Source organism: Erithacus rubecula (genome assembly GCF_903797595.1).
Source record: "Erithacus rubecula genome assembly, chromosome: 6".
In the NCBI taxonomy this organism is placed as follows: domain Eukaryota; kingdom Metazoa; phylum Chordata; class Aves; order Passeriformes; family Muscicapidae; genus Erithacus; species Erithacus rubecula.
Window position 1 is genome coordinate 37,985,004 of NC_136688.1, and position 26,653 is coordinate 38,011,656.

At 40.8% G+C, this 26,653-nt stretch overlaps 2 protein-coding genes across 2 annotated transcripts in view; one reads left to right on the forward strand and one right to left on the reverse strand.

The window, feature by feature from the left end:
- Positions 1-4,118: 4,118 nt before the first annotated feature.
- On the reverse strand, positions 4,119-14,662 carry ALDH6A1 (aldehyde dehydrogenase 6 family member A1). Its single transcript, XM_079308052.1, has 12 exons — positions 14,420-14,662; positions 14,167-14,229; positions 12,085-12,159; positions 10,566-10,727; positions 9,893-9,971; positions 9,075-9,377; positions 8,255-8,376; positions 7,827-8,016; positions 6,968-7,149; positions 6,377-6,556; positions 6,090-6,188; positions 4,119-5,660 (listed from the first exon to the last, which is right to left on the reverse strand). The coding sequence occupies exons 1-12, from the start codon at positions 14,657-14,659 to the stop codon at positions 5,556-5,558; spliced, it is 1,800 nt and encodes a 599-aa protein (XP_079164178.1). The 5' UTR covers positions 14,660-14,662; the 3' UTR covers positions 4,119-5,555.
- Positions 14,663-14,683: 21 nt separating this feature from the next.
- The window catches only part of LIN52 (lin-52 DREAM MuvB core complex component), a 39,226-nt gene continuing 27,256 nt past the window's right edge, over positions 14,684-26,653 (forward strand). The window contains exons 1-5 of the mRNA XM_079308053.1: positions 14,684-14,817; positions 14,900-14,974; positions 15,087-15,124; positions 15,603-15,669; positions 16,658-16,741. Coding sequence (XP_079164179.1) covers positions 14,799-14,817; positions 14,900-14,974; positions 15,087-15,124; positions 15,603-15,669; positions 16,658-16,741 — 283 coding nt within the window. The 5' untranslated portion in view covers positions 14,684-14,798. The remainder of the gene's footprint in view (positions 14,818-14,899; positions 14,975-15,086; positions 15,125-15,602; positions 15,670-16,657; positions 16,742-26,653) is intronic.

Below are 26,653 nucleotides of genomic sequence, written 5' to 3' on the forward strand. Positions count from 1 at the left end.
AACATTGAAAACTAGTGTCCATCTTCCTAGACAGACACCTAAAAAATCCTTTACATGGTAATGTTGTTTGGATTTGGAATGGTTATGGAGACTTCTGTAGTGAGAATAACTGCATGAATTGCAGTATCCTATTAATTAGTAATGACTTTATGAGAACCTCATTACAACTAGGTTAACACTTTATGGTCATTATTTCTATGGATTAAACTTAAGGTAAACTCAAAAGAGTTCTTTGCATATTCTGCCATGTCCTGTGGAATTTCACAGAGAACTTCCAGTACAGATGTGGTTCTGTAGTTTCATTTTAATAATGTTGCTCCTTTTTTATTTTATAGGCATTGCTTTTTCTGCATTGTTCTTTTGCTTTTTATTCACTCCAGTGAGCTAACAGTGAAGCCTTAAAAAAATTACAATTAAGGTGCTAACAACTGTTCACTGTATTTCTGATCATTTTAACAGAAACATACAGTAGATGGTAAATCCAGTCTGTTTTCCACTGGTTTTCCATATCTCAGAAACCTCTGCTTTGCATTGTGCTTCCAAGACTGTTTTTCTCAAGCTTTCTAATAGTCTAAAAATTAAGTCATTACATGAAACAGACACTGACATACTGAAAACAGGATCACCTGCAGTGCAGTACTGATTGACAGGATTACATTTTCTAGTGAATAAAATGAAATCTCAGATTTACAAGTATCTCAGAACTTCTGTTAGGATGCAGATTAAATTAAGTTAGAGCTACACATGCTGCAGTAGCCAGGATTGCAGGTCCCCAGCCTTGTGCTAGACATCTGTACCTACCAAATGCAGCAGTGTCTGAGCACTTGGATTTTAAGCCATAGAGTTAAGGTCCCCCATAGCTGAAGCTTGCATGCATTCTTGGTGAGAGATCCTAAACCCCAGAAAAATGTTTGTTTAGTATGGATTGGCTACTGAATAACTTGGTGACACACAGTCAGTTGGAATACTTTGTTCAGGTTATCTCAAAAATGATACAGCAGAAACACTCCTTGAAAAATCGGGGGTGAAAATTTTAATTGAGGTCTAAGGAATCTTCTCCCCTGGAGAAGGAGAAGACTGGAACTGAAAGAAAATTCAGTATTGACCCTATTTATGTATAAACGGGAGAGACAAGGAGAAAACAACATGTTTAAAACTAATACATGTTCGTACAAGTCCTCCCCAATATTTATAACCATTAACAGAACAGAAGTCATTTGGTTTGTTCTATTTATTTTAGAGAGCCATAGATTTAGAAGCTGAAAACACAACACTGTACTCACATTCACTTTTTAAATTTATGTGTTATGAAAAGCTGAATAAAAGCAATGCAGAGCTAGAGTTTTAAATCTGTTTTGAATCCATGAATGATATGCCTTTGAAATTTTCTTCAAATACATTGATCTTTTCCATGTTTTCCAGTGGAAAAAAAAAAAATTTGAAAAACAGAGTATCAGTAAGTTGATATGGTTTAAACCCCTGTGTTTTGCAATTGCTTTTTGTCCAAATGAAGGGGGCAAGTCCATGGTAATCTTTTGTTTCTTCAGTAGGTGGATACTGAACTGGGCTGGTCACTTCACATCAACAGGATTCCAGTAAGTTCTGAATCTAAAATAAGAATCTAGTTGTCTGGCTTGGTAAGAGGTACTTTAACTTTTTGAAAAAGTTGGTACACTATATACTGATTTTGTACATGCACTAGACTATACTTTAGTGTTAGATCTTTATGTATTGTATCAAAAGAAAAACAAGTGGAAATAAATGTTGGTACTGCTAAAGTCAAGAATAGAAGTCAGGAGAATTAACTTTGTTCAGGGCAGTGGGATCTCCCCAGGTATATTTCCTTATAATAGTATTGTAAAGCAAACTTCCCAGTATTAAAAAGTACAAATATCCACAGCCAGATTAGGAAAAGTTTACTTACTCTATGGTTCCTGCAAAGAAATGTGGGACCATGACTTTAGAGATACCTAAAATATGGCTTACACTGGAAATTCAAAGTACAAGCAGCATTTAATATATTATAAGCTGTGAATTGGGACATAAGATCTGTAGTAGTGTACCTATATGTGCATGAATGTTTGTGTGACAAAAGTGAGGAATTTTAAACTAATTTTAAAATTAGTTGTTGCATTGATCTTTCTGCAGCAGGTGTTTAGACTAGATTCTCATGGGAAAAAATCATATGACCTCCTAAAGTCTTCTCTTATTGAAAAGCAGGTTTATGTTTTCTAGAGGAAAGTGGAAGTCCATGATCACACAAGCAGATTCATTTTCAGCTAGCACAGTGAGTTTTGATTAAAAAGGCAAAATCTATGCAGCTGATACTGCATTCAGTCCTCTCATCAGAGAGGGTGGACCATGATGAAGACTCATTTGCCTGATTTTCAGATACCAACTCAGATACAACTTTATTGCTAATTATAACACTCCAAGGCAAGCAATGTCAGCTTACCCTGGAGGAATAGGTAGGGCAGGGTTCTGGCATGCACAGCTTGTCAGATGTGAGGCAGTCAAGCACACAAGCCAAAATGTAATACCCAGACATCAAATTACCAGATAAAGTTCATAAACAGGAGCCCTGGAGACATTTATACATAAAGATACAGAAAGATGTGAGACAATTCCTTTGGAAAGGCAGGCTGACACTTTCCAAAATGGACATCGAAGTGGATTGGAGCCTTTTTCTTGACAAAGACAAAGGGGGGAAAAAAAAACCCCTAGGAGTAGAAGTCACAGGGCCCAATTCTCAGAGGTGGTTAAGCCATTTTAAAACAATTTTTAGATAGCTTTAAGAATCTAGATTTCAGTGCCTTCTAAAGAAAATGGTTTTAATAATATTCAAAAGGTTGACTATGAAATTGTATTTTAATAGTCTAAATAAATTTATTAGATACTTTAGACTATTGTATAACAAAGAAGACACATTATTTAGCTTATTTTAATATCAGATATTAAATAAAAAGGAGAATAAACAGGTAAGTGGAAAGCAGTAACAGCAGTGAGATGAGGCAGGTAAATCACGACCAAATAGCATCTGCAGCTTGATAAAAAAAAAAAGGCAGTTCATTATTAAAAAAGTAACACAAGATTTGCATTTCTAGTACAATTCTATCTGCATAAAAATGCTGTTGGAAGTGTGGATAATTAGAAAAGATGTTTGCACACAAATGAAAAGAGCATACAGGCGTGTAGAAGATATCTGGAGAAAGTGCAGGAATAGTCCTGCAATTCCTCAGGGAGCAGGTAACCTTGATAATAGACTGCTTTTGTTACAGAAGACAGAGTTTAGAATTTCTAAAGGAAAGATACAATGGGTTTTAATAGGACAACAACCAAGTCAGAATAGCAGTGATTAGGGAGAAAATGAAGGCATTTGAAAGTAAATTACAGTATTAGAGGCTGTTAATTAGTATGTCTTTCCCAGATGCTTGAGTGAATTCCAGTGTCTTCTTATCTAGAATATTTTACCTTTGCAATACAGAAATACTTCTCCCAACCTAATACTTATTACACATTATCAGATTCATCCTCTTCTGCAGTGATCCTTCCACACACTCAGATATTAACAGCCTAGACCAAGTAAGGCAGCTATACACTTTCCATGAACAGCAGCCAGCAATTAGCAACTCATCTGCACTCTTCATTTTTAAAGTTAGCTTTGGAGTAAGGCTGTGAATTCTAGATCCCCTGTCTGCTGCACTGCTGCTTCGACTCTGTGCTTGAAATCCATCTGAAATATATTTATTTTTCTCCTACCTAAAGACCTCTTTCTTTCCCAAACCAGGAGCTTGCAAGACCCTGTACAAAGCACTAGCATTTGGACTAGTGGTTAGAATCCTGTGCATAAAGTGTTGGCATAACTTGGTGAAGATGTATTTTCATTTTGTAGTGAAGCTATTTACATGAAGCTTAAGAGTTTCTGTGATCAAATTATGTGTACATGGAAACAAAAACAAGGCATTCCTTGAAATGCTGTGCAGGAAGCTGGTACAGAGGTCCCTGAAATGCTGTAAAAGGAAGATGTATACACAGAAGTTGCAGACCATCTCTTGTGGAGAGGGGAATAAAGTCAACATCACACCTATATAAGGTCTTACCAAGGAACAGTCATAGTATGCAGAAATATATGAGCATGTTTTTAATTTGTAATCAAATTGAAAAGTGAGAATTTCCCTCTAGTGTACAGCAGAGGAAAAAAACAAGATACAAACATTAGTGAATGCACAACAATTGCACTAATATAGAGCTGTCAGTTACAAGGCATCTTTACCAGAAGGCAGGATACAAAGTGTTCACATTCAGATTGTTTAATTAGAACAAGTAATGGTTACAATCATTAGAAGTATATTATTCCCCATTGGTGTTTGAGTAAGATCCCTGCAGATCCTTCATGGCTTTCAGGAACCAGAAATAAAAATATAGGTTCTCCAGCTTCAAATGCAGAGACTCTTAAAACCAGATTGTATATTCCAAGCCTTAATCTTCTCTAGCAATAGGAAATTGCAGTCCCAAGAGTACATGACTGTGTTTGAGCAAATGTGACAAGGAGTCAATCAACCAACACAAGAAATACAGCCACAGTCAGGACAGGAAACCAACAGAGAAGGCCTGGATGCTTTGTGATTAAAAAATGTGTTATTTCTTCCTACTGACCTCTCTACTTACACTCCATTTGATTCAGATGCACATGATGCTGTGACACAAAGATACATATACATGGTTATGTTTCTGCTTCCCTGTTTTATGTCCTGTTTTATAGGACATAACAGAACATAACATGTGCAGGCTTGTATCCATTAGCACAGTGAAAAGGCACCAAATGATTTTCAGGTATAATGGAACTGCTGGCAAGCTTGAGCATACAAGCCCCAGACAGAACAGAAACAGAATTTTTCAAGCTGTCAGAGGCACAGTGAAGGTCATTTTACCAAACAGAAATTTCTTTCATCCTCAGACAAGAAATCAAATATGCCTTCCTGAAAGAACTGTACAAAGCTATTTCCCAACGTTTTGGAAACTGCTTGACAGGTGAAAGACTGACAACTTGTTGTCTCCATTGTATGTAAAGTCACATCTATGAGACACCCAAGATGTCCCAGTTATGTCACTCAAAATGACTACTCATCTTTGAGTAAGGTGAACTCAGAATCTTAATATGCAAGATAAAGAGGTAAATAAACCTGCTACAAGATGTAGCCAGGAGTGAGTCACTAAGGCTAAAGATACTGAAGTGAAAACCAGAGTAATGTTCAAGTTCACGGGGTCTGGAAAGAAACACAAGTTAAGACCAATCTCAGTGGCTGCCCTTTCAGTTAGATAAGGTTGTTTAGTCTTTGATAGGTTGTAGGGAAAAAATTAGCTCAGCGAACCAAAAAAACACTGAAGCAACAGAAAATCCAGACTGTGAGTCACATGACAGCACCCAATCTGCACAGTAACAGATCCTTGAGACAAAGGAGCTTTCATTCATTCCCAATAAAGGGTGATAGTCAGGACAAAGCTGGAAAGTGCAGCACAGAAGGGCACCAGGAACAGCATCTGTGAAGGCTGGTTTAGTTTCCCATAGTTGGCATAACCACAGCAGGCTTGGCAATGGTGGCATCTTCCTCTTTCCATTGAGAAATGATAGTTTTCAGCTGTGTATAGAACTGTACTCCCTGGAGAAAAAGAGAGATCCACAGATCAGGTATTTGGCCTTATGAATTCCTCAGGTCTACACTAGTGGTATATCATCTTTTGCTTTATCTAAACAGGATTGAGTTTTCTTCCGTGGAAACATTTCTCATCAGCCTGTTCTTTTTACCAGTTTCAAAAAGATTCTCATTGTGTGAGAAAGCTTGCTAGTTATTGCTCCCTTCTCAATTCTCCTAAAACTACTTGCATTTTTTTATTTAAGGGAGAAGAAAGAGGAATGGGCTATCTATGATTGTAACATGCATTATGGTGCTGTGATCACTGGCTGGTTTTCTGGTTGAAATGGCTTCAAAGTCTCCTCACTAATGAGGTCTGATGACCATCTCCCCATTGCCATTTGTAACAATTTATCACAATTCAACCCAACAGAGTTCTCTGAATCAGAAAGTTACCTGTTTGCCATAGAAATTGGTGTCCCCTCTGAAAGAAGCACGAGAGCCAGTGAAAGAGAACATGGGCAGAGGCACTGGGATTGGAACGTTGACACCCACCTACACCAAAGGAAAGATGCCATATTAGTCACAAGAAGCAGCAGATTGCAGAGAACTTTCCAAAGGCTTCTACATTTTGTTTCCTTATATCTGAGGCTGGGCACTGCTGGCTGAGAGGGCAGTGATTACAGCTGGTTACCCACTGTAAATGGTGAGGGCTAAAAGCAACAATCCTAGCTGGAACATACCTGCCCCACATCCACTAAGTGAGAATACTTCCGAGCTGTGGCTCCATTGGTGGTGAAGATTGCAGTTCCATTCCCATAGGGGTTATTGTTCACCATCTCAATGGCATCATCCAAAGTGTCTGCTTCCAGCACCACTAGAACTGGCCCAAAGATTTCCTCCTTGTAGCAAGTCATGTTTGGCTGCCAATAGAAACAGCAGAAAAAAGCAATTTGTATAAAGGATATAATAAAAATATTGTAGTAAATAGGATATTAGAAACACACATGCTGTTGGTACTCATGATATTCCTAGGATTACTGATCACACTGCATTGCCACAGGCCATCCTTCAGTCCTCCTTACTCCTCCACCATTTCCTGTGCCCTGTCCTCTATCTAGTGCACTAAAGAAGGCACCACTTTTCATCTTCAGAGTGCCTTCTGCTTTTACTGCCTGCATTACAATGAGTATTTCATTGACACTGTGCCAGGGAAGCTGAGCCATTTATGGCCTTTCTGTCTGGTGATTGTTGATTACTGAGTGATTTGGCTAACCCATTTTTCAGCTGACCTTGCAATATACACTTATAAGCAGTGGTTTTGGTCATCTTACCTTGACTTTGGCAAGGATCGTTGGTCCAACAAAATTGCCATTTTCATAACCTTTCACTTTGACATTACGTCCATCCAGGAGAAGGCTGGCACCTTCTTTTACTCCTTTCTCAATCAGACTGCAAACTCGTTCCTTAGCTTGGGGACTGATTAGAGGCCCAAGATCTGCTCCAGGCTGGTCTCCTGTGAAGAGGCAGAGACACCAACTTTTTAACTCTGTCAGCTTCCTTTTCATAGGCATCTGTTGTGGAGATAACTACACTGGCAGGAAAAATCTGAAAATCCTGATGTTTCCAAGACACAAAACAAAGATTTGAGACATTGATGAACAGGAGCAATAGCCTGCAGCTCTCATAATCAACAAGAAGCCAAAATTCAATAAGAGATTATTTTCAGGAAGGAAACTTTTCCCCTTTGGAGCACTTTATTGAATATAAACAAAATGTAATTCCCCTAGAATGAATAACAGTCTAGCTTTTCCAAAGTACTGGTTTCCGTTTTCCTTCTTTTATTGTATGCTTACTACAAATTGGAAGGATCTTGAAATGAGGTTTCTGTATAAATGGCAGACATGAGTTAAACATAGGATTTAACCTCAAATCTCCAGTTAAAACAAGACTGATCCTGTAAACATTGCATCACAGTTCCACCAGCAAGCTGAAAACATATTCCTACCTCCAAGTAAGGCTGGAGGTTTTTTTCAGTTTTCCAGTCCAGACAATCTGCTAGCTCCTACCCCTACACATCAAACCTCTGTGCCAATAGCTCCAAGGATCAACACAGTATAGCAGATAAGCTGACCTAAAAAGCTAAGGTTGTACAGAAGTGAAGTACCTTGGAAAAATTATCTCAGTCTGTACCTGCATTTACTCGTAAATTTTTGGCTCTGTCCACAAGCTCTGGCAGCCATTTCTGAGCTTCTCCTACTAGAATTGCTGTAGACAGGGCCATGCAGCGTTGGCCAGCTGCTCCAAAAGCAGCTCCAACCAGCTGGTTCAAGGTGTTCTCTTTATTGGCATCAGGCATCACCACACCATGGTTCTTGGCTCCCTGAAAAACAACACACAGTCTCTCATTATTAATACCCCAGACTGCTTCTTCTCTAGCCCTCTGGCAATGACTTCTTATAGTAGCTACGATTCTGCTACCAACAGGCTGGCAAGAGAGCAGTCTTATCACTTAGCTATCAGCAGCAAAGGCAGCTTCGGCTGCTGAGTGGTCTCTCTTAACATTCACAGGTGACAGAGGTAGCCTGTGTGCTGAAGTGTGCTCTGTTCAGAGACATTACCATGTTGGCCTGGACTCTCTTGCCATTCCGGGATCCTCTCTCATAGATGTACTCGCCAGCCTGGTTAGATCCCACAAAGCTGATTGCTCTGATATCCGGATGGTCACAAATGAAATTCACAGCTTCAAATAGGAAATAATACATTATAACTGTGATGCACAAATGTTTCCCTCCGTTCCCATCCCCACAGTGCTAAATCTACGTATCTTTCTTCTTATCGAAATTCTTGCCTGTTTCCTACATCTGAGTTCCCTGAAAGCCTGTCTGTGCAACTTTTCACTCACTTCTTAGCACACTGACTCCTACCCTTTCTTCATACTACTGGCTCTCTTACATCTCTTCATGCTTTGGGCACTTCCCAGGGTGTCTGAGCAATGTCAAAGTGAAGTTAGTGTTCTCTATTTGTATCATTGTGTCCTGAAGCTACTTGTGTGCTGTAAATAACAGCATGTTAGGAGCCAGGATACTGGCATCTACTGTATAGTTAGTGAGGCATTTAATTCTTGTTCAGGCTTCCTTGTGAAACCATGATGATTTATCTACTTATTTCTGTTGCAGTTTAGGTTGCTAAATAGAATTTGAGCACTTACATGCCTCGGGAACTCTGACCCCAATCCCCAACATTTTGTTCACCATATCTCCTGAAAGATCTGGTTCAAGCTGACAGAGACTCTCCCACTCACCTTTCAGCTTCATTAATAGAGCTGAAGCACCTGTTCAAACCTATCTAATAGCAGCAGTTTCAGACTCACCAACTGGTACCTTCCACTGAGCACACACAACACATACACTCATCATTCCTAGGAAGGGTTGTTATTACCTTCATGTTGTCCATGGATAATATTCAGGGTCCCATCAGGGGCACCAGCATCCTGAAACAGCTTGGCAAGGAACATTAGTGCTCCTGGTACACGCTCAGATGGTTTCATCAAGAAGGTGTTTCCACAAACCATAGCCATGGGGAACATCCAAAGAGGAATCATGGCTGGGAAGTTGAACGGTGCAATTCCAGCGCACACGCCCAGAGGCAGGCGGTAGGTGTAAGTGTCCATGTCTTTAGTGATGGAGGGCATGGTCTCTCCAAGGATGAGGGAAGTCACACTGCAAGCATGTTCAACCACCTCTGCAGCAGAAAGGGAACACGCTGCTGGATGAGCTGTTAACAGTTACTCCCCAAACTCCCTTTTCACTACTGCCTTGACCCACCTCTTTCTTCCAGCATCTTCTCCCACAGCTTAAAACTCATTGTGCTCCAGAAAATCTCTCTGCCAAGCAGTGTGAACAAATCATGAATGGATTTTCTCTTGACCACACTACATATCATTGTGATAGGAGCACAGACACAACAGCCCCAGTACAAAATTGAGTACCTGAGACTCAACCTTAGATATCTGAGCACAGGAGAGAAGTTTTTATCCCTTTCTATAATTTAGTCACTCCTAGAAAAAGCTCTAACAGCTTGGAAATGATTTAAAGATACTCTGTCTAAGAAAACTCTTCAGCTTAGAGTTACAATTGACACTTTTCTTTTAGTTGGAGGCTACAAACGGAGCAACGTGTACAAAGCTATCAGGAGACCTCATCCCTTCCTGTGAGTTTTCAAATCCCCTTTTTTAACAGGGGGAGCCAGCAGCTTACGGAGGCCTCGGAAAACATCTCCCTCAGCATCAGCCAGGGTCTTCCCTTGTTCAAAGGTGATGAGTTTGGAAATTTCTTTCTGAAAACAGAAAAGACGAAGTTTATGAATGTCAGAAAAGTGCCCACCCATGAAATAGAGTGCAAGGATAGGGCAGAATTAACAGAGAGTTGAACATGACAGTGAATAGACTGAACAGAACCCAGAAAAACCTACACTAACCAATTTGTTCCTTGTAGACAAGAATCCAATAACCCACATAGGTGACATTTTAGAAAAGATCATCCTAGAATGGCTTGTACTCTAATGCTTTCAGGTATGACACCACATACACACCAAAAAAGCAATCAGGGAAACCGAAAAACATAGTAACATACTTGTTTTCATCAACTAGCACATATTCCATCAAGGCTCAAAGTTTCTTCTGTGGTCTCTTTGTAAAGGGACAAATTCAGAATAATATTCCCTTAAGAAGCATTGCCTTTCTGTTACAATTTGATGAGAAGTGTTTTTCTTCACCTCTCGACAGTGTCTCAGTTGGCTTGATCATGGCATCACCTCTGAACTCTGTAATTCTGTTACAGAACTCTGTAAACCCCAGTCTCTCAGTTTAGTTCCTAAAATCAGCTGCAATGCATTCAGCCATAGCCATCACACACAGCCATAGTGTCTCACCAGATTGTCTTTGATGAGCTGTTGATAACGCAGAAAGATTTGCTGGCGACTCAAAACAGATGTTTCAGACCAGTTCCAAAAAGCCTTTTTGCAAGAAGCCACAGCTGCCTCCATCTCACTGGCTGTGGCTTTTGGTACACGGCCAACAACCTCATTTGTGGCCTGAAAGAGAAAACAAACTGCATCAAAACTCACCTTTTCTCATCTGTCCCCACCAACCATTCAACAGTCCTTTGACAGCACACACCTAATATTCTTGTTCTACAAGGAGTTGTACTTCTGAGGGCAGAGCACAAAGGAGATGCCTTCCTTGATTGCACACAAAAGGCCTGGGCTACAACTGTAGTAGTTCTGAATCTGAAAACTCCAAGTATCTCAAATTAAGCACTCAGAAAACTGCAAATGCAGTGCTGATTTTCAAGCTGAAGTTGAAGTGACTTGTCTATCTTGAAACTTCTAGAGAGTATAAGGCAAAAGTTTCTAAGGGCTGTGGTCTTTTCCCTCTCCATCATCTTGGTTCATCTGGCTGTCCCTCTTGCACATTAAATGAAGCAATATTCCTTTGGGAAAAGCAGCACATGACTGTGCAATTGCCATTGATGTTAACTTACCTATACCCCTAGGCCAAAGTACTATATTTACACACAACCGTAGTTCTACAGTATTTTAACTTCAAGCTTGTTGCCAGTTTAACCTCCTTCTAATGTTTTTAAATCTGCTTTGACATGGCAAAAATTTCAGATATATCATTAAGAGAGAAACTACTCAAAACAAGAGGGAAAAAATTAAACAAGAAAATTGGTTGCTACACAGAGACCAAATGAGCTCCATGAACATGGCTTGCAGCTCTGATCATTTTCACAAAGCAAATCTAAATAGAGCTTTACAGAGAATATTTAGAAACTGCTGTTTAAATGCTTACTAGGGAGGCCAGGAGGGTCAGAATCTTGAGTGCAACCTCATTTCCACTTGTCTTTGGTGGAATATGTAGACAATACAAGTGCTACTTATCTATTTTGCACTTCATAGTACCCAACTTTTAATTTCTCTGTGGTCATTGTGGGTCATAGAAGCTCTCTGAAAGAAGAGGAGCTTCAGCTGTCATGATTTTTCACCTTTTTTCTCTGAAAGTAATATCAGTCTCTGTGAGGATTTCACATTCAGCTAGAATTAAATCACACCAGTTGATTTCATATACAGGGTGAAGGACACCCTTCAGAAATTTGACATACCCATCACAGAACCTTTCTATGAGAAAAAAATATAACCAGAGTTTAAGCTTCCTTTCTGGAGATGAGGGGCTTACCATGTGAGGGAGGTAAAGGAGATAGTAACTTTTCTGAGACTGACATTTCATGTGAAAAGGAAACTGAGAAGCTGTAGTCTGCCTTAAGCTCCAAATTTAAACCTTTCTCAAGAAATGTATGTATGGTTTTCTTCTGCCACATCCCTGAAGAAAGGCACAGACCTTTGTTTCACAGTGATCACTATTTATATCAGCTGGGACCATTTCACTTACTGGGTTGTGGATATCAATCCATTCAGTAGTTTTGGACTCAATAAACTTCCCATCAATGAAGAGTTTGGTTGTTGGCTGTGAAAGTCAAAACACAGGACAATGAGTTATTTTTGTTTCAATGTGTCTAAATACCAGTGTACCATATTACATGCAAACCTTCATAATTTACTGCTATGTGAACCACTAGAGAGTTTAGATCCAGTCTTCACAGCAAGACTCAGCTAAACTGCTCTCTGCCCCCTTTTTCTCTCACTTTACACCAAAATGGCCAAAATTCTTTCTAAGAGCAATTACAGAAAAAAAATACATTGCTCTGTTTATGTTCAGAATTACTTCAATCTATTTAATCAAAACCTGAAAACGTGCAACTCATAAATTGTAAATTTATGTGTGAACTGTTCAGAAAAAAACAGTTAATAATTCACTCATGGGAATTCTGTGAACCCAGTGCAGACTGTACCACTGTCCCATGTGCCTCCTTCCCATCAAGCCACTAAGCAGGTTCATCTTTCCAGTTCATAGCTTCAAGCAGAAAATTGGACTTTTCCTAACCCCTGCTTGGTTTTGCAACTAAGAGCAAGGAACCTGCATCTGTGGACTGTCCTGGCTGGCAGCACAAAAACCAGAACTTTCCCACTCAGATGAAGAGGAGGGACAAGGAAAGTTTGTAATAAGGAGTTGAGGAAAACTTTGAACAGAACAGAAAGCAGAGGTAAAAGCTGTAGTTAGTATTAGATAGGCAATGAAAGCGTAGCATGCAGGAAAACAAATTGTGACTGTATAAATTAAGAAACTAGAAAAGAGGAGTTGACATTGGGAGGTAACGAGAAAACTAGGAGAAAGCAAGAACCAGTTATCATATCACAAATCCATGACCTGGGGAAAACAGGTAAGAGAAAGGGGAAATGGATCTTCTGTATGAACAACAGAAATAGGACAGATCAACAGAACTGGTATACAAACCTAAATATATCAGAAAACTGAAGAAATTATGATGTGGAATTATGAAATGGAGATGCGGACTTGGACGCTATATAAAGCGCAATGAAGAGAAAGAGATCAGGGGAAGAATCAGGAAAATCAGGAACATAAATGGTATTTGGACAAGTGATGACAGTGAAAGGAAGATGAAAACAAAAAAAATTGAGGGCAATGTTAGTTGGAACAAATTGAGAAAGCTTGGAGATGAGAAAGCTAGGATCAGAAGTGTAAAATAAGTCAGTTAATGGACAAGCAACACTAGGAGAGAATTGAAAGGAGAAAGTTGCAGGTGATTGTGTAGCTAGAATCACACTTGGGGAAGACAGGCAAAGTCTGTGCCTACAAAAACACAATCTCCTCTAGAATCTGGAAGGAAGCACAGGAAATCTGAGTCCCTTGACCAAATTTCCTGACCGTCAGAAAAGCTGCTGGTCTAGTGCTGGTCTGAACAACTCGTATGGCTATCAATCCCTCCCTTAGCCTCAGTGCCATGTCTCTGCAATGGAGCTAAAAGCTCCAGTGTTTTATGACCCACAGACTTCAGTGCAATGGAGTTCATGTCTTTTTCAAACTGCTTAAAAAGTTGAACACACAACAAGTAATATTTTAAGCAAGCCAGGAAATGCTGAATTAAAATTAATTGCACTTTTTCCATAAGATTGCCGCCTTTTTTTTTTTTTCTGTAGAGAATGCACCTGCTATGGAAACATGGACGGTAGTAAAGCAGAGTATTTGTGGGATCGTGGTTTGGAGTCCGGAGAGTGTGCAGCCACGGACAGCGGAAGAAAAAAGGCAGTACAACAACTAAAGCTGTTCGATACCGTCCGAAGGAAACCAGATCCCCCTCTGTCGCAAACAGATGCATGAGGCCAGTCCAGAGCCACCCGGAGCAACGCGAGGTGACAGCGGCCGCCACACAGCTCCGGACGCTGACAAATCGGACACGGAACTTTTTTCCGTCTCTCCCACCAAGCACGGGGGCAGTGCCGATGTTTGTTCCACCGGACCCCCCGGGGCTCCAGCCTTGGGAAGCGTCCAGCGGGCCGCCCGGGGCTCGCCCGCACCTCCCTCCCTCCGCCCCCCACGGGCTCGGGAACTCACCACCGAGGAAGAGAAGGGCGCGGCGACTGAGGTGATCCAGGGGGCACCGGCTCTCCGCGGCAGCTGGACGGGGGCAAGCACAGACCACCTCAGGGCGGCTCAGGCAGCACCTCCCCCCGACCCCCCTTCGGCTGCCCGGGACCCACCCCCGCCCGGGACCGACCCCCCCACGGGGTCCCGGGCCGGGAGAGCCGCGACCCCCTGCGCCCCCCGAGCCGCGGGAGCCGCCGCGGGCCGGGAGCGGCCGTCTCACCCTGAGCGCCAGGCGGCGCCGCCCGCCCCACACCCCGCGCGCCGCCGCCGCCATCCCGGCCCAGGGTCGCTGCTCCGCGGCCCCCGACGGCGCCCCCCGCCCCGCCCCGCCTCGGGCTCCGCCCCCGCGCGGCCCGCGGCCAATCGCCGCCGGCAGCAGCTCCGGCCGCGCCCCCCGCGGCCCCCGCCCCCCGTGCCGGGCCGCGGATTGGCGGAGGGGGCCGAGCCGCCCTCCGAGCATCACGGCCCGGCCCCGCCCGGCCCAGCGCCGCCCCGCGGCGGCCGCGAGCGCGGCACGTGGGGCCCGGGGGCGGGGTTTGCTTGGCGCTCCCGCTCGGGCTCGGCCGCGAGGGCGCGGGCGGTCACGTGAGGCGCGCGCCATGGCGGCTCCCGCGGACGGTGAGGCGGGAGGGCCGAGCGGCACCGCCGCGCCCCCGCGCCGCCCCCCGCCCCAGCTCCCCTCACCCCCTCTCTGTTGCAGGCGCCGACCTGGAGGCCTCGCTGCTGAGCTTCGAGAAGCTGGACCGCGCCTCCCCGGACCTGTGGCCCGAGCAGCGTAAGTGCGGCGGGCCCGCGGCGCCGAGTGTGACAGCTCGGGGTGGGGTGGCGGTGCCGCCCGCAGAGGCGCTCAGCCCCCGCCAACCTCCGCTTTCTCTTTCTCTTCCCAGTGCCCGGGGTTGCCGAGTTCGCCGCCTCCTTCAAAAGCGTGAGTGAGCGCTGCTCTGCCTTTGGCGTTTCCCCCTTCCGTGTGATGGTAGATCTGCAGGATCTCTGCAGGATCTCTCGCGGGCTTTGCATCCTCTGTGAACCGCATCTCAGTGATAACGCCAGTATATGCTATAATGCACTTCTGATTTTAATGTATCTTTTATATATGTGTTTCTTTTTCCATACCTTATGCAGTTTACTGTGTACGAGAATTATACTTTGGAAGAAATAAAGGGGTTTAAACTTCAGAAGACCCTATTATTCGTACTGTTCTTTGGCTTGTGGATGGTAGTATGCCATTTAAAATTCTAAAATGTCCAGGAAAAACAAAAATAAACATAAAAGTGTTTCTATGGAGAGCACACTCATGTTTTTGCTGTCACTGTAACTTGTTTTCAATACAGATTGTACTTCATTGTATAATTATAAAAATGAACTTTTCTGAAAATGAACTTTTGTTTTTTTTTCCAAAACAGCCCATTACAAGTTCTCCTCCCAAGTGGATGGCTGAATTAGAAAATGATGATATTGATATGTTGAAGGGTGAGTATGAATGTTGTGGGCAGGGATTAAGGTTGCCAAAGCAGGTGGGAATTCAGTACTTAGAGGCTTAAAACACTTGTTATTTAAATGTTCTTCAGGTGGCCTTATGGCCTGAGATCTCTAGTTATTATATTTGCAGAATCTCCCAACTCAGAAATTTCTTTATCTTGCTAATGATAGACATTTTCATTAAACCAGTTATTTCCAAGAGCCCATCCAGATGCCACAACAGGCTGATTTTTCAAAATAAGCAGTGTAACACTGTGTATATTTCAGTCACCTCCCTTAGCCATTTTTATCACTGTATAAGTATAGCCACCATCTCCTGCATATTGAGAAGTAGCATGAATATTTTGGAGGGCTCAGCTGATCAGTTGGTGAGTAGCTTGGACTTGTTAACTGACTTGTTCAGAAATGCTCTCCATGTGTGTATTCCCTCCCAGATCCAGGAGCTCCAATGCAATGGTGAGACTGCACGGGCAAGTTACAGAAGGATTAGCTAGCATGTAGATGTGCTTCATGTTGCAGCTGTTAGTTTGCAGTGAACATCCTTCAGTGTGCTCTGCCTCTGTGAATTGCAGATGGTGATGTGTGATGTGTCATGGCTACAAAATCAAAGTGAGATAAATTAACTCTGACTTTTTACAGGAAATATGCTTGAACTCACATTATTAATGTAAAATAGGCCCATTCCCTTGGATACTTTTATATAGTTTGTTCATATTGCAATATGAATTTACAAGAGCTTCCAAAGTATGGGTCAAATTACTCTCTGCAGTGGTGGCAGATTAAAGCATGAACTAGAGTCATGGCTTTCTTTTCCTTATGTTAAAATTAGGAGTGGAGTCAGCTTGAATTTTGAACATACACTTGAAAAAGATCCTGGCAGAAGTATGGCTTGAAAGTGCTCTGTGAAGTACTAAACAGGTGAACTGCTACAGGAAGACTATGGACAGTGTTAAAATTCACCTTTTTCTCTCTTTTTAAGAACTGGGGAGCCTCACTACAGCTAACCTGATGGAAAAAGTTCGTGGCCTGCAGAACCTGGCTTATCAGCTGGGACTGGATGAATGTAAGTGCTGTACACAGATGTGACTGACTGCATTGCAAATCTTTCCATTAAAGCAAGTGCTTGTACATTTGTGGATGGAAAAGTGTTTTGGCAGATCTGGCAAGTGTTTGACAGTTAGTGACCTCCTGCAACAGGATGAGAGAATGAGCTTACATCTCCAAGTTACAACATACCTGCATGGGGGAAAACATGTATGTCAGTCTGGTGTTACCCAGTGGCACAGAGACATAAATCAGGTCACTGTTCTTAATTTCTCACTCAGATGCTAAAGGTATTTCTCAGAATACTTGTGGCAGTACTTCTCTCAAATTTCATGCACTTGAAATTTGAAACTTGCAATTGTACATAGGATTCTCCTGTCACTTTGTTGTTCATGCTGTTTTCTGCTTCTGTAGCTTATGTTTTCTACACCCCATTGTGGTGGGTGTTGAAGTAATGTCATTAATTAATAAAGATGACCTTCATCCTAATTGCAAGCAGCCAACTCTTACTGGGGTTTTTTGAAGAAAGAGCTCCTTTCATTGTTTCATTTAGGACTCTTGTTAACAGGTTGATTCAGCTTTGAGAATTTCAAGAGTATTGTGGAGTTGTTTTTAATGCTATTAATACATACTGACACATTTGTTTTTTTCTTCTGTTTAGTTATTCTCCAATGTAGACCTTGGTTGCAATTACTCTTGGACTACACAAAGCACTAGATGTTTAAAGTCTTTCACCTTCCTTTCAGTGGGTAACACAACTTAGTAATAGACCTTTAGGATACCTTCCTGACTGCAAACCTAGGATAGCCTAGTGCATTCTTCATAACAAATCATTAAGCTTGTTTTGACATACTTCAAGTTTATTTTACTTTCAGTGCTAACATCTGTTAAGACTGTGTAAAGCATTTGATGGAGTAGAAGTTAAAGAATAACAGTGTAAAACTGAGTCACATGCAAAGATTGGCTGATGTTTGGCTGTCTCAGTTAAGTTGTAGGCTCAGATATCAGACAGTGTTGTTCTGCTGAATGGACTTTAGCAGAGCCTGAGTTGCAGTAAAGGTAGAGGTGTTTGTTTCCTTATTGCACGTGCAATATTTGTTGCATGTGTTTCCATTTAATATTACTGAGAACAAGTGCATGCATAAAGAAGACAAAGTGAGTGAAAACTAAATATGTGAGGCTCAACAGTTATAACTTAAGTCTTGAATTTTCAAGCTTTATGAAGGGTTTCCATCTTTATAACTTCTTGTCACTGAAGGCAGTTTTCCTTTACACTGTTATCCATTGAATACTTTGTGTGTCATAAAATACATTTATCTTTGGAAAATTCTAACCAAAAATTAGTTGCAGAATTTGAATAGAAGCTGCTCAATACTGTTTTTTCCTAATACTGTTATGTTCTCTTAGGTTATTTTCTCTTACAGACTTAGGTAAGTGAGAGAACAAGATAAAAATCCAAGAGATGTGTTCATCAAAGTTAAGGGACTTGTGGTTTTGTCTCAGGCACATTGGATTTGGTTGTTTCTCTGCACTGAAGTTTAGTCACCTGTTGTTTTGGCTGGTTCATTGAAACTGTCTGTCCAAAGCAGGACAAAACCTGCTGCTGACCAGTCTCCTCTAGATGGCAGCATGAGGCCTCCTGCAGAAGTCTTGCTTCTTTTTTATAAAACTATCATTTCCGTGTTGGTTTGAGGCTGTTCTTCCCAAGATTGTTTTTTGTGACATATTTTATCTTCAGAATGTGCATTGTCTCTTTTTATTGTATTTTCAAGTGTTTCATCAGCAGTGAGGTTGAGAGACAATTCTACTTCAATATATTAGCAACTTTGTTTTTCTTCCAACTCTTCTCTTCTAGATCCCACGTCAAATCCTTCATATTTTCAAAGACTCTTATTTTCATTCAAATTATTAATTACGTACTGTGCAGGATCAGGATGATTCCTGCAGCACTCCATGAAATATGTTGAGTGACATTGCAATCATGTTGTGAGATCTGTTATTGTTATACCCAGTTCACAACATACTTTACACCAAGTTTGAATTAGAATTCATTAGGCAAAGTGCAGTATTAGCTTGTATTTCCTTGTCTGCTTTTTAAGCTCTCTAAAATTCTACCTCATAATTTTGCTAGTAGCTGCTTTTCACTTTTTGCTTTGGTTCTTAGAATCACAGAAGCATTTAGGCTGGAAAAAACCTCCAAGATCATGAAGTTCAACCTTCTCACATTAGAGCTCTGTTTTCCTTCTTTTAGTTAATTATTTTATTGGTTGGAATAATCAAAACCATTTTTAGTATTGAAAGTCCTGCTTTATGTCCATTTTACTGTTCCTGGTAATGTTGGTATTTTAAGGGAGAAGAAATTTGGCTCAGTGAATACACTGACTTTTAGTTGTTCATACAGTTAGGGTGACTTTGGGAGCATAGTAGCTCTTCTGAATGTGAGCTATTGCCACTCAGTGAGTCTCATTTCTAAGTTTGGGGGGAAAAAGGTATAAAAGAACTGTTATGAACTTTTTTTCCTCCTGTGTCCCTTAATTTTTCCACTTGCAGGCTTTGCTTGGAGTGGAGTAGTGAGCAGTGCAGAATGAGCAGACCCCAGCTAATGTAGCAAGCAAGAGGGAAATTGTTGCTTTTTTGGGAACCCAGTCACAGACCTGACTCAATGTTTGTGGCCCAAAAGGCAGCAAGTTTCAAAACACTTAATGTAAATAACTGGATATTTAGATTGGAAGCTCTGTTTTTCCACTGTATGACCCATTGCATCCTTTGGGGCATCTGAGTCAAAGTTAGCTTTAGAAGAATTTTGAAGTCTTGGTTTCATGAACTGGCAACTCTGAGAAGTCCATGCATTTAAAGATATGCCCTGTCATCCTTTGTTATATATGTATACAGAGAGATGTATCTGAGAATACATACACACAATTCTTAGTAAAAACCTGAAAGCTTGTTTTTTTCCAAACTTCAGGAAAAATCTTACATATAAAAGTAACAGATATGTAGGATTGGAGAATGGGAAAAGCACTCTGTCACTGAAGGAATGTCCAGGGGCTTTTTGAAAGCCCTGCTATTGTTTTCCTGTCAATCTCTGATATTTTTCAGATAACACCTGCTATGCTGGTTCAGGAGTCCTGAAATGTAAATGTAGGTAGCTGGTATCACAACTATGTTTATAAAATCTTACTGATGCCAGAGTGATGACCTGGCCACCATGGTGTCACAGTACACCTCCAGGGATACTGTCAGTGCAAGACTTTCTGCAAAGCCTCTTCTTCTTAAGCCTCACTATCTGTGAAGATAGTGGTGCCTTGGTGCTGTGTGTGCCTTAAATATTAGAAAATGTGGGATAACTGACCAAACAGATACGAATTTATAATTTCCCTGTGATTTTGCTAGTCTAATCTCTTGTGTTAGATTATTTTTTTTATTTAGAGTTGAAGGTAGTTTGTGATGTTCTTGCTGTAAAATTAGGAATGACTGTATTATCCCATGTCAAATCCTTATACTTTTTCAAGATTAATGAGACAGTTCCCAAACATGCTCAACCAAGTCTCCTTATTTATAGTTTCCCACACTTTTGTGCACCCTGGTTTTCACTAGATTCTGGCAACTTTGCTCCTATTTTCTTTGTGACTCTGATTTGTTTTCCATATATGTACAAGCAAATTTAAAAAAAGGGTGCAGGGAAGAGCTGTTTGATCAAGGGCCCACAGATTAGACCTGAATGACCTGGAGATTGCAAGTGAACAGCAAAAGGTTTGTTGTCTTGTAGCACCAGACTGATAAAGGAAAAACCAGTCCAAGTTGAGTCAATCAGTGATTGTTTTCTTTAATGTGAAGAATAAGTAAATGACTAGGGTTTTTTGGCCTGGAGAGAAACAGCTGATGTAGTATGTAAAAAAGATCTGTTAAACATTAATGCAGAGAAACTGTGAATAGGGAATGACTCCTCACTGTTTCTTATAGTATGGGAGAGAGAATAAAAGAGTGAGTTGGGATAGACACAAGGAGACATTTGTGTTTTGCATTGAAGAACATAACACATCACCACTGGAGCTTGTGGGCATGGAGTTTATCACTCAGTAATGAGAAAAATGATTGGAGGATAAATCCTTCCAGGTTCTCTGATTGCTGGGAAGTCCCCAGTGGCTTGGACATCTTGGAGATGCAGAAAGCAGAGAGAGATTACCATGCAGGTACCATGTGTGCCTCCCTGCACTTACACTCGTCTATAGATGTTTGCCATTGGTGTGTCAGTCAGAGTGGTGGGTTGGGAGGACCTTTTGCACAACAATGGATATTTTTGTTTATTTTAGTAATATGCTAAGCTGCCTGGTAGTTAAGCAACTACCAGAAATCTCTGAGGGTTCCCCGTAATGGAGAGACTTACAGAGATAGCAAGAGATGGATAGTTTCATGAATGAGGAACAACTACCTTGCTCTTGAGTTAAGCTGTCCTTGGTTTTGAATTGTAGTACTCTGCAACTTCAGCAGCCTCTGAAATTCCTGGAAAATCATAAAGGAATCCTTCTGAATTCCAAGCTATGTACAGTTCACCACTTTTTTCTTAGATTGGTAGTCTTCAGTTTTTCATTTTTCATTTCAGATAAATGCTGTCTGTTGTGATCTCTTGCCTGCAAGTTCAGCTTTTTTTTTTGTAGGTTTGGAGTGGCAGAGCTGTTCATCAGGATTTAACTGTAGCATTTTTTGAACATACACACTTAGTTCTGCCAGTGGTCCTTGCAGGTTTGTCATTGATTTTGGATGGTATTTTTTTTATCTCATTTTGACACTGATTATACTGTGGACTGGAACTGTGTAGAAGATCAGATTCTTCTATAACATGCACTATTCCCATATTTCCTTGGGGAAGTAAGATTATTTAAAGTGTTATGGTGGAGCTGGAGAAGAGAGATGCCTTTTGGAGAGGCAAGAAGGAAATAAAGTGAAAGAGTAGCATGTGATGTGGATGTACATTCCACAGCAGTCTCAGTGGCAGTTATTATGAAGATACAGCAGTGTTTTTACCATCTTGACTGCTGACAAAAGAGTGAGGATGATGCTCACTTTTTCTCTGTTGAAAGCTGGCATCTCCAGAAATACTGTGCTTCTAGCACTTGTGTGCCTGTATTAATCTGAAACATGATGGAAGAAAATGTTTTGGATCATTTACATTGTTCTAAATATGGTGGGCTTGTAAGAGAATAATGTCTGCCAAGTGTAGTGCTTGTTATGTTCTTAAACAAAGTACACAGTTTTGTTTATTTGCAAGGTGAACTGTCCTCCATAAGAAGAAGCAGTTTGAGGTGTGTGTGCTTTGGTTATTTCTGCTTTGCTTAGAATTTTCTTTGTAACAACTCTGTTTTTTCTTGGTTAGTTTTCTGCATTCCGTGCCTTGCTTCGTGAATCTTTATTGTGTTTCAGTTTTGCTTGAAAGCATATTTCTCACTTATTTTGTTATTTAGTACTGTGTTTGGCAAGGACTTTATGTGAAACAGTATACTTCATGTGCTTTAAAGCTCAAAGGCAGAGTTTTACATCTGGACAACAAAATTATGCTCTTTGGACACTGGATTTCTAAAATAAACAGCTTGAGGAGTTACTCAGCAGAGTTAGTAGACTTCTCCCATAGAATGTGTCACATTTTGGATGGTTCATTTTTGGGTTAGGACATGATCACAGAGAATTTCAGGAGTTCACAGTCAACTGAAATGGTTGGCTTAGTTTTTCACAGTAGGAAAAATATGGAGGCTGTTTTCAGTTTACATTTATAGTAATTCTTGGGCCTTATTTGATTGTTCCAGAGAGGTGAAAAGAACACTTAAATTGTCTGTTAAGATGTTTATATGGCGTGTCACCACAATATCTAAGGTGCTATGATTTTCATGTGAAACCTTGGCCTTTCTTTTACACTCTCCTCCCACACTGTAGATCTACCACTTCATTTTAATGCACATCACTGTGGTAAGAGATACTCTGCATCTGCAGAGGGGCAAGGAAATCACCTTTCCTTATACTGTTGGCTGGGTGGCTTATTTACAGGCAGGATTTTTCTGGGGCACCTCCTGTTGGAAGAGCAAGACATCAGAACTACCAGCTTGAAATTGCTATTCATGCATGATCTGTGAATTGGCTAATTCTGACATGTAGGTAGTTAAGAAATGATTACAGTCAGAGGAGTCATGACCTCAACTTTTCATCATCTCCATTGGCTTGTGCCCCAGTTTGGAAGTGAAGGAGGCATAGGAAGTTTTAATTGTACCTGTGTGATTTATCCCCAGTCAGCTCTTTAATTTCTTCTGGCTGTCTGAGGTTTCCGACACACTGTAAATTTCTCCAACTTTTTCATTATCTGCAATTTCTTTATGACTTGTGAATCGGAGTGGAGAGAGAGTGTGGATTTACAGCAGAGATAAACATGTCCATAAAGTCTGTATCTGTGTCAGTAATTGTGCTGCTGTCAGTGACTGTCCTGTTTTACAGGTCTCTCTTGGGAGAGGAACATGCTTTGCTACCAGTGTCAGAGAAGTGTTCACTTTGATTTGCATTAACCTGCCAGGAGATTAGGTTGCAATGGTGAGGATGGAAATTGAATTTGGACCATGGCTGCTATTGTTTTTTTTAAATAAATGGGTGCATATTTGAGTTGTCCTCTGTATGCAAGGAAAAAAAAAAAAGGAGGCAGGTTCAGGTTATTCTTCTTAAATATAAAATCAGGGAGAGACAGTATACTGATGATATGGGATGTGATTCTACCCATATGCATAAGCAGTGCATTCTTACCATAAAACAAATGCTGTGTCTAGGTAACTGTCACATATGGAAAGAAATACTGCATGGATCCTTAAAGTGTTCTCTGTGTCCTGGTAAAGTAGAATGAATATTTCTGTAAGTTTCAAGAAATTTCTGCATCTTTGTCTTCTTGTCTTTCCCATACTTTGAGGGAAAGATGCTATGGTGGACACTAATGGTGAGTACTAATGCATCATCATAGTCTCCCAGGCATTGATGATTGATCATTGATGATTCTGATTGCTGCAGATGGAGGTGTATGCTTGTGAAGTTTGAGAAAAAGAAAAAAAATCTCTAAAACTGTCCTGTATGTGTTAGAAGTTCAAACTTCTGCAGTTTCTTCGTGCTTGTATTTTCTGTTTGATGCCTGTTGTAGATACTTTTCTGTGTGGAATCTTCTTTTGTTAGATTCTACAGTTTGGGTTGGATTTTTTTTCTGTGACTTGATATTTTTTGTCATAAGGTAATTATTTTACCACAGAATTTTTTTCTAATATCAAAAATTACTTTAAAACCCCAGATTTCCGTTATGCCAGGTATTCATTGAGACTCCCAAATGCAGCTGATTGCATTTTTCTAATTCTGATGGACACCTCTTACCAAAGGGAGATTAGCATAAACAATGTACACTCTGTGATTGCTTTATATAGGTGTAGAGGTGTTGGAAATGCTAAAATGACACCTGCCATTGCAGGGTTAATCCTGGAATCTGAAGTTAGAAGTACAATGGCGAGTTTTTCCAGTGGTAGACAACATCCCATCTGGCTCTGGTAACTGAGTTTCCAAAGCTGTGTATATAAGAATTACATGTTGAGTGGCCCAAAAACTGGCAGATAGCTGCTGATCTTTATTGAAATAGTTGTTGGGTTTGGTTTTTTTTTTCCTTTTCTCTTATCCTCCTCCTCACCTTTTCTGCATGCCCATACCTAGTTTGTGAGTCTGGTTTTGTTAAAACTAAGGTTACCTCTGAAAGGTACTTCAGCCAGGATGTACTACTTTCTTTATTAAAACAAGACAAAAGCAATACCTCTGCCTCCACCAAAAAGCAACCCAAGATGACAAATACTAACAAACAAGAATAACAAAATAAAAACACCAAGCCAATAAGAAAGACCCCACAAAACATTTCTTATACCTTGGTATTCATGTCTAAGAATGTCTCTCCTGAAAGTTCCCTTTGTTTCCTATAGTTTGTTCAATAGTAGGAAGAAATTCTGCAATGGTTTGATCATTTCTGGAAAAGGCTTTTTGAATTTATGTTGATAGAGTGAAGGTTGATCTAGATTCTTCTTGTGGTTAAGAAAAGGGAGTCTTTTCTGTGTTAGTGGGGAAGAGGAGAAAGAAATCTGATTAATCTGAAAACTAACTGACCAAACTGCTCTGAAGACTGTGAAATCAAGAATCTTCTCATTCATCACCATTAACCTCTGCAGGATTTTTGGTATGCTACTCAAAGCACCAGTTTTGCTTTGCAAAGACATCTGGAATGTTAGCACTGGTCAGTCAAGTAGTGGAACACATTGTGCAGTCACCAGTTCTGCATTCTCTGTTGTTGGAGGTTTTCCAGACCTGACTCACTAAAGCTTTAAGCAGCATGATCTGACCTCATAATCAACCCTGCTTTGACCAGGAGACCTCCTGAGCCCTTGTAACCCTGATCATTTTGTGACTCCATGTTTCTGTGATCTGAGATCTCCTTGAGCTAGAAGTGCATTTGAAGCCTGCATTCCCCACAGCACCAAACAGTTCAGCTTATGGGCTTTTAGGCAGGTGCAACTTTATGATCTGCCTCTATGGGAGCAGCTGATTAAGAACAGAAAACCTCAGAATTCCTTTATCACAGTAATGGCTTTTAGGTTTTGGGGGGATGATGAATGGACTTTCAAATACTTCCATTAACAGAGCTGATTACAAGTCTGTGCAGTTTGGGCTGCAGAGCCCATTTTTGTGCATGGGGAAATACAGTCTATTCAGTACAATTCTTTAGGCAGAGGAGGAGACTGGTCCTCAGGATACACAGAGGTTCTTGTGTGTCTTGGCTGAAATGAGTGGTGAAACCCCCTCATCTGTCTGGACAAGTAGAGGATCAGTGGGGCTTGACTGAAGAGCTTTTAGCCACAAAAGTAAAGGAATGGGCTGTCACATTAAAGCATTTCTACCTGCCACATGCTTGGCACAGAAAGAAACATGACTACAAACAAAATGTTCTTACATTATACTGTCAGAAGCCTATTTTTTGCTACTCTCATTCTGACAAGATAAGTTGTAGAGTACTGTCAGTGGAGGAATTGAGGATGGGGTAAAGTTTGATCAAACATAAGGTTATGTGCATTTTTCCATTATCATTTAAAAACACAAAAATGCCAAACAAATCTCAGGAGTCATTCTAGCAGGGACTCTTGAACCTTTACAACTGGTCTGTATTTATTATTTAAACATCTTTTGCTGTCTATGCCTTTATTCAATTAAAACTTCTCACTTCTATGCTACTAGAACATTACTCTGTATTAGCAGCTATTGGAAAGATTATTCCTGTGCCATCTCTGTCTGAAATGTTCTCCTGTAAATTTTGGCTTCTGTCAGGAGTGAAGGGAGAATTTTCTTCCACAGTATGGGTTGGGAGACCTATTTGCAGAGCAGCAGCTGATCCTAGTGAAAAATCTCACTAGAATGTGACTTTGAAGACTTGGCTCAGTTTCTGGTACTACTCCTCTTCTGCTTGGTTCATTTATTTGCTTTCTTACATGCCCCTTCCTATCTCCCCAGCTTTAAGGTGGAGTTCATGTTAATTTGGTTTTGCAAGGCATTGAAAAAAGAATGAATTTTGAAAAACAGCACATAAAGCACTTACTGTTAAGTGTCCTTTGCTGCATGCTGCTGTTTGTTGTTTCCCCCTGCTTGTTGCTATTATATGCCACAGGAAGGTGTCATTAGAATATTGTATCAGTCATCAGAAGTAAAATGATATTACGATAATAAAACAGATCCCAGTATCTACTTCACCCCAAGGAGGGTAACTTAGAAAAGTGAGGCTATTCTCAGCCATTTGCAGACATTATATATAAAAAAGGATTTCTATTTGCAAACAGCATAAAGGTTAGAACGTATTAGTCTGTATCCATTCCAATGCTAGAGATTATTT

Coding starts and splice junctions, on each gene's coding strand:
- ALDH6A1 (XM_079308052.1), bottom strand. CDS start 14,659: ATGCTCGGAGGGCGGCTCGGCCCCCTCCGCCAATCCGCGGCCCGGCAC. Junction 12,160..14,166: donor CGCCCTTCTCTTCCTCGGTG/GTGAGTTCCCGA, acceptor TGACTTTCACAG/CCAACAACCAAACTCTTCAT. Junction 8,017..8,254: donor AGAGAGTCCAGGCCAACATG/GTAATGTCTCTG, acceptor GTTGTTTTTCAG/GGAGCCAAGAACCATGGTGT.